Below are 9962 nucleotides of genomic sequence, written 5' to 3'. Positions count from 1 at the left end.
GACAAAATACAGAAATAAAGCGGAAAACTTGACTGAAGAGGAAAGGATTGATGTTTCTAAATGGTCCCTTAACTAGATTTGGTCCATGATGGTATTTCTTATCTTTAAGTTTTCCTTTTTCCAAATATTTGTTTCGTGTAGGAATCGATCCCACGACCTCCAAAGCACTGGTAGTGGCATGGAGACCGCCTAAACCTATACGCCTTTATGACATATTCTTCGAAGCAGATATTCATATCACAGTTTACCCCAGTTCCAAGTTCGTTTCACTCAAATGTTGATGTTTCCGAACCGACATCCGTAGACGGGAGAAATTAAAAACAATTACAAAACACCAGCCTGTATATGACTGTTTTGGTTCGACGATACGTCAATTTTTGACGTTGTAAAGTACCGACGCATCGGCACGCGTTCTCAATTTAAAATGCTGACACGCGATTGGGTGTTTGATCACTATAGGGTAGGGTTAGCCCCGCCCATATTGAACTACAGGTTGCTATCTAATATTTGATCGATATTGTTTGGTACCTTGAAATGTTAACGAATTAACCCGAATTTTCCCGAAGGTTGCCGATCAAAAGATCAAGTACAAAGGTAAAAATACATTCGTTGCCCTCCGTTTTATGGCTTGTCTTTTTACGTCTGACTTTTCTTTGAATTTACTGAGAGGTCTAGTCTGTTATGATGGCTTATAAAGTAGGTAATAGGGATGATTATTCAGTTAGCGAATCTACAAGTCTAATTTGGTCTTGAATACCACATGGGAATGTGTAGAATTCTTTCCTTATAGGTTAGTTGTAGTGTATAACACACGTACATCACTGTATATTGATATCTGTGCCCAAAATAATGTATACATATCAATCACATAGGTGTGGCCTATTCCTGGGTCAGACAGTATCGGGTTACACTAATTTCTTTTGGAAAATTCTCACGGAGTAGTGCTTTTCTATAGCAGTATAGAGTTAGGAAACTGCTCGAAATTAGCAGAACGACAAAACGTGGTTATTTTTATACACCTCTATCTACACATATTAAGAACCACAAAACAATTTTGAAACATACTCCAAATACACAAGTTGAAATAATGTATCTTTCTAAATGTCAATATTCGTTTGCCTTATTGATCGTTTACTACCCAAGATTAATGGCACTCTATATAATTTCATATTAAGTTTACAGTGCTACTGCGGTTAACATAATAAAATGCTGAACATATTCTAGTGGTTGAAAGCCATCGTATTATAGAGTTTACACTCGTCTTCGTAATGTATAAGTTTACTGTAAAGCCATTTCTAAGCTTGGCTTTAAAAACCTATAGCTTGGTGTTTCAGGTAGTAATGGCAGTCCTAATTACTACCAACCAAGACGTCTATTATAGTGACTTTCGAATTTCAATAAATAGATCATTTTGAAAAGAAGAAGAGTAGATATGCAAAGAAAGTATGCAGATTTTGTTACACAGAATGTCCCAGAAATTAACGTCAAGTCGGGTGGAGAATATCAGATATTCTACATCCCTAATTGTACCAAATAGCCATTGTTTTCAAACTGCATGGAATATAATATTTTTCAGAATTTTCTCATGATGTTACAATCAATCCTGTTACGCCGTTAAGACTTGTCGCTAATTTCTGGGACATTCTGTGTAACAAAATCTGCATACTCTACTTCTTTTCAAAATGTTGCAGAGCATTCGTGTCTAATTTCAATAATGTGGACTTATTTTCTACCTTCTTATAGATTTTGAATTCTTTATCCATTCATCTATCCTCCGAAAGCCACCCTCGTATTTAATCGTAAATCTATAACCCAAACACAGCTACACCTATATCAATACATTTAACTACATACTGAAAGGTAAACGGCGCATTTCATGGACAAAACAAAGGTAGCTATCGACCAAACTGTCATGGCAACCATCTCGTGATACGGTGACGTAGCGTGAATCGAATATAACCACGAACCTTAGGGGGATACTATAGGTACCAAGAAAGGAAAGTAGGAATATCTATACTAATATTATAAAGCTGAAGAGTTTGGTTTTTTGAACGCGCTAATCTCAGGAACTACTGGCCCGATTTGAAAAATTATTTCAGTGTTAGATAGCCCATTTATCGAGGAAGAAGAGAATTCTGATTTCTCACGGAAAAATATTATTGTTTGCGTTCCACCGGTAGCTAAAATAGAGATACATAATATATTTTGTGATACCCGAAAAAAATGTTATTAGTTCTAAAATAAGTTTTATATAAGCTTAAACGCGTAACATATTCAGGGCTTTTGAAGTTTTTCAATCTATCTTGTCAACTTTCCAAAAAGAAGACCTTACCATAGTATACCTCTTTCCAAATGACTGATGGTTATCAAGCACTAATTTTACCCCCTGATGTTGCCCTTCTAATAATGTCCCCGTTTTACAGCATAATAATCTGTCTTTGTTTTGAATACATTAAGTAAGTACTCTCAGGCTATTATTTAAACGTACTGAAAGATTGGAGTACCTGAAATTGTTTGGTTTACGAAAAGATTAATTTGTATTAACTTAAGAACTTGATTGGAATAAGTAATACCTAGGCGACTTCTGAAAATTAGATGCTAATCGTTTTAAAGGAGTTACAGAACAATTAAAGTAATGGAAACTGTTGTGGAAGTCTGTGTGTAGGCTTCCATAAAAGCACTTCCACGCTTTTAAAACCTTAAGAAAAACCCACGAGCATGGGAAAATATTTTAGTACGAAAATACGTTAAGTAGTTTTCGAGTATATTAAAAACAAGCAGACCGACAGACTCCATGTTATAATCACGCTTTTTCCTATAGGACGTAAACAAAGAAGTTCACTTGTTTTGATCCTACAAAGTATCTATATAAATAAAATGATCTAGTGATGTTAAAAACTCAAAGTTAAAATCGAGATAAAACACTTTTGACTCCATTACCCATGTTTAAACACAATATAAACAGTAACCCTCTTATTCATAAATATATATGAAGTTATGAAACGCTTATAAAGAGTTTTGTTTCTTTAACTCTTTAGCGAAATGAAAAAGAGAAAACATATTTTAGTAATGTTTTAACTAAAATAGGTTTATAGTGTGTTTATGAATAAGAGGGTATGTATATAAAACAATTAACTAAAATAACAGGGTGACAGGGTGTGAGTGCAGGTCAGTCGCACGACCCCAGTTAATGCGTGTATCCGTTCATAATTATCCCTCTTGTAATTATATGGATCTGGGAACCGAACGCGGGACTTTAGGGATGATTTGTTGGTACACCTGTTTTTAAAAACAATTGAAAATTTTGTATGTTCATATTAAATCCATAGCCATATAATAAAATTTAACATAGGCCCTATGTACAATTTGAATATACTATTAGGAATAGTATTTGTGACTACTAAATGTTATCCAAATCAGGTAGTTGGTACTTAGGTATAAATAATTATGTCGTTTAGATTCAAAAGTTCTATGTAACAAGGGCGGGTCTTATCAAATACCATTTTCTAAGATATCACTTTGCTTCAGGTTCAAAACAATTCGACAGAGATTCGAAAAAATCCCAATGGTCTACTTTGCCCGCCTCTGACATGGATGCCTAAATCCTGTCACTTGCAGTACATAGGCAATAGTCCATACATCTATACTAATATTATAAAGCTGAAGAGTTTGTTTGTTTGTTTGAACGCGCTAATCTCAGGAACTGCTGGTCCGATTTGATAAATTCTTTCAATATTAGATAGCCCATTTATCGAGACAGGCTATAAGCTATGTATCATCACGCTACGACGAATACGACAAGAGTACCAGTATAAAATGTTACAAAAACGGGGAGAATTATGACCCATTCTCTCTTATGTGACGCAAGCGAAGTTGCGCGGGTATATCTTCTAAACCTAAAGATAATATTACTTCAAACGACAAATCAAGCAGTTTTCAGTACCGAAACATGACGTAATGAATAACTAAACGTTAAGGTCATGCGTTCAGCCCCCTATTGTATTGTACCGTGGGAAACACAGCACACTTATTGTACCACTTCTAGACTGTTAGTCTGTGATTTGTCTAAACATAGGAGAAAAACATAGTCTATGTCTTCATTATCAAAATGAAAATGCAAATTTAATCTCTGCATCACCCTAAGGTAGACTGGCAGAAAATGCCTTTGGCATTAAGTCCGCCTTTATACAAATGTTGTATGAGAAGTTTAAATAAATAAAAAGCCATGTCAAAGGCCTTCGGGCGGCTTGAACAACTTTGACACTAGGTTGACCACTAACCATACGATGAGAAGAAGAAGAAGAAGATCAAAATGAAAGAGTTTAAAATGCAACGCAAAACATCTTTTTGCCTCGCATTTTTACACTGAATCCATAAGTTTGTAGTTGTCTGTGTGTCTGTCAGTACGTAGCGCCTAAACAAAACGATCCTAACTGCCTCCGTGGTGCAATGGTTCAGGTCGCCACGCCGCTACCATTGCGTAGAAAGGTCGTGGGTTCGATTCCCACACGGAACAATTATTTGTGCGATCCATAAATAATTGTCTCGGGTCTGGTTGTACTTTGTGGCCGTTCTCTGTATGTTTGTAAAAGTCCCCGCGACACAATACAGTACAGTACAATACGACACACAACAGTAATTCTTAGTGCGGGAGTTGTCTTTTTTAAAAAAAGGAAAAAAGACTATTTTTTTAAAATTAGCCTGTTTCTATGTCCCACTGCTGAGCAAAGACCTCTCCCCTGAGTTTCCAGTCCCCTCGGTCGATTGTTGCCTCTGACCATCCATCCAGGATCGATTTGCATTAGATATTTTCTTGACATGTTCAGAATGTTCCTTAGCAGTTTTTGTCTTTTCAGGCATTGAAAAATCTTTAGTTCCCTACTTTACAAATTACCTATAGCTGGGAAAGCGATACCTTTGGCCATCTACGCGAAAAAATCTTTTGCTTGCCTTTGTGTCATGGCTAGTACAGCACATACAAAATATCACGCCTGTATACGCAGAAATGAATGAAATGCACTCACTATTCGCCATATACATTTCTAGTCCCATGTAAAAGGGAGCGAGCCTATTGCCATATACGCGGCACACTCTAAGATATACGAGGCGCTCATAGCCAGTTGCACTCACTGGTCGGTAAACGATCAGTGGGTGACCGCATAGTGGTATTTGAACTGAGCGTCTTCGTGCTCCGAAGGGCACGTAAATAGTCGGTCACGGTTGTTGTCTACTAAGATAAGAGGCGTCAAGCCATGCCAAAGGCCTTTCGGGCGGCTTGAACAACTTTGACACCAGGTTGACCACTAACCATACGACGGAATGAATGACTCAAACTCCAGACTATACTCGTATAAAGTAGAAAAAACCATTAGCCCTTTGCCTGACCCAGGAATGGAAGTCCTCATGATCATTTTACCCGACTAAATTCGACCTACCCTTAACCATATAGTACCAATACCCACTAGACCGAATCACAGGTGTTTGATCAATATGAGTCGATTTATTCCACTCCGAGGCTCAATGGTGCGTGGAGTAGGGTGCTGTCAGGTGCCGCTGGTGGACTGGAACGACAGCTGGAGAGCATGTGTGGACTATGGGTTAGTAACGTGGGTATATTATTGGAGACTGTAACAGTGGCTTAGTTAACAACAGCCTCTGAACATCGATCTTTCAGATTAACCTACGCTTGCCAAAGTTCTGTGGATGGGTGACCATATTATTCGTATCGAGATCCTCCGTGTTTATGAAGGCACGTTAAATTGTGGGTCCCGGCTGTCAATTTCGAAGATCTTTGACAGTCGTTAGCAGTAGTCAGAAGCTTGAAAGTCTGACAACCAGTCTTACCGAAGGGTATCGTGTTAGAACCCAGGTAACTGTGTTGTGGAGGTCAGATAGACAGTCGCTCCATGTAAAACACTGGTATTCAGCTGCATCCGGTGAGACTGGAAACCGACTCTAACATAGTTTGGAAGAAAGGCTAAGCCATGACGATACTGTCCCTATGGTCTTGGCAGTAGAGCATACGAAACGCTGATCACGAGATCTCCTAAGAGAACTTGTCAAAGGTTTTCAAACTTTAACACTAACCATAGTAACCATACAAAAAAGAAACAGCGGTACTTTGATTGTGCTCAATGTCTGTATGCTGTTTTATCTTTTACTTAAGATTCGAACTTAGCTAATTGCGCTCACCGATCGGAAAATCATTAGAGGGTTAAGCAACCTTAGCGCGGTTATTCCAAAGATGTATGACCGCATAATGGTATTTATTTGAATTGAGCGTTTCATTAGGGCATGTAAGAAATAGGTCCTGATTGTTATCAATTAAGATAACAGTTGCTAAGCCATATCAAAGAGCTTGAACAACTTTGATACTAGGTTGACCACTAACTATCTGATGAACTAGCTGACCCGCGCAACTTCGCTTGCGTCACACACAGAAAAGAGAATGGGTGAAATTTTTCCCCGTTTTTGTAACATTTTTTACTGGTACTTTGCTCCTTCTAGTCGTATCGTGATTATATATAGACTATAGCCTTCCTCGAAAAACAGGCTATCTAACACTGAAAGAATTTTTCAAATCGGACCAGTAGTTCCTGAGATTACCGCGTTCAAACAAACAAACTCTTCAGCTTTATGATATTAGTATAGATGAATGAACGTTTGGTGGCAAAATATTAATTTCTAGACTTAAAAAACTGCTTATATCACTACATATGTTAGATCAATATCGTTCGTGATCACACGTCATCAGTAGTGAACGTAACACGAGATGTCTGAAAAACTCACATAATGAGTGTTTTACAATTAAATATTATGAACAATAGAGTTTTTTATCTGCGTTAGATCTAAGTTGACATTGAGATTAAGAATCATCTCAACAGATTTATACACCTTCGAGAACGGTAAAGAGAAAATATGTATTTTTTTTTCTTTTTATTTCGTTAATTACTTATTGTAAATCATGCCATGATTAGTTTTTACACTGACCCATAGTTTCTTACAATGAGAGATTGTCTCAAATCTGCCCTATATGTCTTAGAATAAAATAGATATATTTTACATTTCTTTTTCATTTCTCTATTTGGTTTTTGAAATAAAGATTGTTACATCATAGTTTTAGATCTTGTGCGTCATGAGATTACCCCTCTTTAAAAAGGTTTAGACTATGCTCTATTACACCTTCAGTTATTCTTATAACAAGGAAACCTTCGTGGTGAATGCCTAAAATTTGTTTAGTACATGCACTAGCAAAGTCCCCAGCCTGCACTTACCCAGCGTGATCGACACAAAGCCTAACCATAATATTATAATGCAACGGGTCTTATACGCGATTGAAAATTTAAAGGTTAGGATACCTTATTTGCTGCCCGACGTTTCGATCGCATTACAACGACCGTGGTCACGAGCTGACTGATGAGGCTGCTAAGCGTCGTCTTCTTGCGGCGCGAGTTTCGACGCCTACCCTCACTTGGTTTTCACTGAGTGTACATTGTTCGGAATTGTCGGTACTTCGACACACAACACTAACGACGTCTTTACACTGGCGCGTTACGTCATGCCGGCGACGGCTGCACTTGCTGATGACAGGATTCCACGTAGATGATAAACGGTATCCCTCTTCACGGTTGAAATTAGAATGTTTTTTGATTTCAACCGCTTCTCGTACTATCCTGGAGTAATAGTGACGATCTGTGGAGAGGACCCGGGGTTGATGTAGCTCGATCCAGTGATTGGTTCCTGCTTCCAACAAGTGCTCAGCTATCGCGGATTTGTTGACTTGCCGGTTCTTGACAGCTGCGATATGTTCCTTGACCCTTTCAGCTATTGTTCTTTTGGTCTGTCCGATGTATGAACTACCGCAGCTACAAGGTATCCTAACCTTTAAATTTTCAATCGCGTATAAGACCCGTTGCATTATAATATTATGTGTACTAGTCGCGAGAGTTTAAAAACATTAATTACAAAGCCTAACCCTTCCCTAATTCGGTAGGAGACCCTTGCCCAGCAGTGGGACAGTAATAGGTAGAAAAAATAATACAAATATAAATTTAGGTAGGTATTTTAAACACATAAAACTTCTTAAAGCCAAAGCTACGTGCCTAATTTTAGTAATACTCGTACCTTCTGCGTGGGAGGCGATTAGTAATTCTAGATTATAAATACACAGTAAACACAAGGCGATAAAAATTCATTTATACATCAAATGTTCACTGATGCCCGCAGCCTTGCTTATAGAAATCGATTAAATATGTACAAGTCTTTTCGGAGAATAAGTTAAATGAAGGGCGAAAATTTAGGTACTTAACTAGCAGATAGAACCCTGGTTTTGTTCGCCAATCTGTTTCTCCATTTCAGCTGTTTGGGGTTGATTTTCGAAAATTTGATAGCCTCGGTTTGATTCTTGGTCTTCAACTATCTGCGTGCAAAGTTCCATGAAGCTGAGTTTTGAGGTTTGGCCAAAAAGGGACAGGGAGGAACAGATAAACGGACTTTTACTTTGAAATATTTTAATTAAAAAAAAGTACAGTAATCTACAATACGGAATAAAGCGATTTGAACAGCCAGAAACAATTGAAAACATTTCTAATAATGGTTTCCTCCTTTAGTGCAGTCGGTTAGAAAATTCTTCTTCGTAAACATCAAGATTATACAAAAATACTGCACCCTTGCAAATACACCTGCGTGTTATTAACTATTAATATCAAAATAAAAATATTTTCCATGTTCAACAGTGGTAAATAATTGTCCACCCCTAATATTCAAATTATCAAAATCACCCCCCTACCTACTTACAAAACGAAAAGGCTCACGATTGGTCAATATTTTCTCACAAACCACCAATGTTTTTCATGGAAACGGGGAAAACGCAAATATACCTGTCACTTTCACTCTCCCTACTCTGCGCATTCGCTGTCTCTTTCACACTTTAGGGTTGAAACGTAACAATGACGTTTACTGTCAGTGCCTTCTAAGTTTAAACTAATGACGGACGTTGCTACTCGACAAACAAAAAGATTTTTTTTTAATTGTCTATTGTATTATAAAAATAGTGCAAGTATCTATTGATTTATTCGTTTCTTCTCTATGTTTCTTCAAGTGACGGTTGGCCGATCAAACAAATTAACATGTGTAATGCGATTGAAAAGTGAAAACGGAATTCTATAAAAACTATACATGCACACGATGACTTACAATTTCATTGCGGAAAAGCATTAATACTATACATCCGTTAATTTAATTAAAATTAAATCATGTGAACACAAGGAAGGCAAGGCGAAAAAAATACTGCAGACTCAATATAAAAATAATTAAAAAAACAAAAGTGGACTTTAAAAAAAACAACAGAAAAAACACCAAAACAGTGACATTTGAAAATAGAACGTTATAAAATAAAAAGGACAAAAAGTGGATTTAAAAAAAACAAAACTGAAAAACAAAAAGTGAACTTTCAAATTAGAACGATATTTAAAAAAAAAAAACAAGTGACAAAACAATCTTCGTTCGGTAATTGACGTTTTCCCGCGATGTGTCACATTGGGTTTGTCCTCGACGCCACATGATTAAAAAAACATGTGTTGTTATTAAATTAAAATGGAATACACTTGGCACATGGAGGACGTCAGCCAGGAATCGAACTCTAGGACCGCTACTAGAGTGCCCAACAGGGGTCAAGGTAATTCTCTATCTATACTAATATTTTAAGTAGAAAGATTTGTGTTAAAGTGCAGTCAGCTCCAAAAGTCGCTGAACAGAAACAAATTTACAAAATACCGGTACACTATAAAATGCCATAAGTTATAGAGTCACACCATAAGGAAGGTACGTAGGGACCGTAGCAAGTGGCATTCTTCGGTTTCTGTAAACGTTTGGGGAAAAGGTCACTTAACGTATGTATAAACTATGTAATAAGAAGAACCAAAACAAGTTTGCAGGGATAGTAGCAAGTTGCGTTCTTTGGC

General features: G+C 37.2%; 1 protein-coding gene across 1 annotated transcript in view; it reads left to right on the top strand.

The window, feature by feature from the left end:
* The first annotated feature begins 8491 nt into the window (after positions 1 to 8491).
* Positions 8492 to 9962, top strand: part of LOC142984753 (uncharacterized) — a 37272-nt gene continuing 35801 nt past the window's right edge. The window contains exon 1 of the mRNA XM_076132517.1: positions 8492 to 9676. Within this exon, the coding sequence (XP_075988632.1) occupies positions 9595 to 9676 (82 nt within the window). The 5' untranslated portion in view covers positions 8492 to 9594. The remainder of the gene's footprint in view (positions 9677 to 9962) is intronic.

This window comes from Anticarsia gemmatalis, chromosome 28 (genome assembly GCF_050436995.1).
Source record: "Anticarsia gemmatalis isolate Benzon Research Colony breed Stoneville strain chromosome 28, ilAntGemm2 primary, whole genome shotgun sequence".
In the NCBI taxonomy this organism is placed as follows: Eukaryota; Metazoa; Arthropoda; class Insecta; order Lepidoptera; family Erebidae; genus Anticarsia; species Anticarsia gemmatalis.
This window is presented reverse-complemented; position numbering and strand designations above follow the sequence as displayed.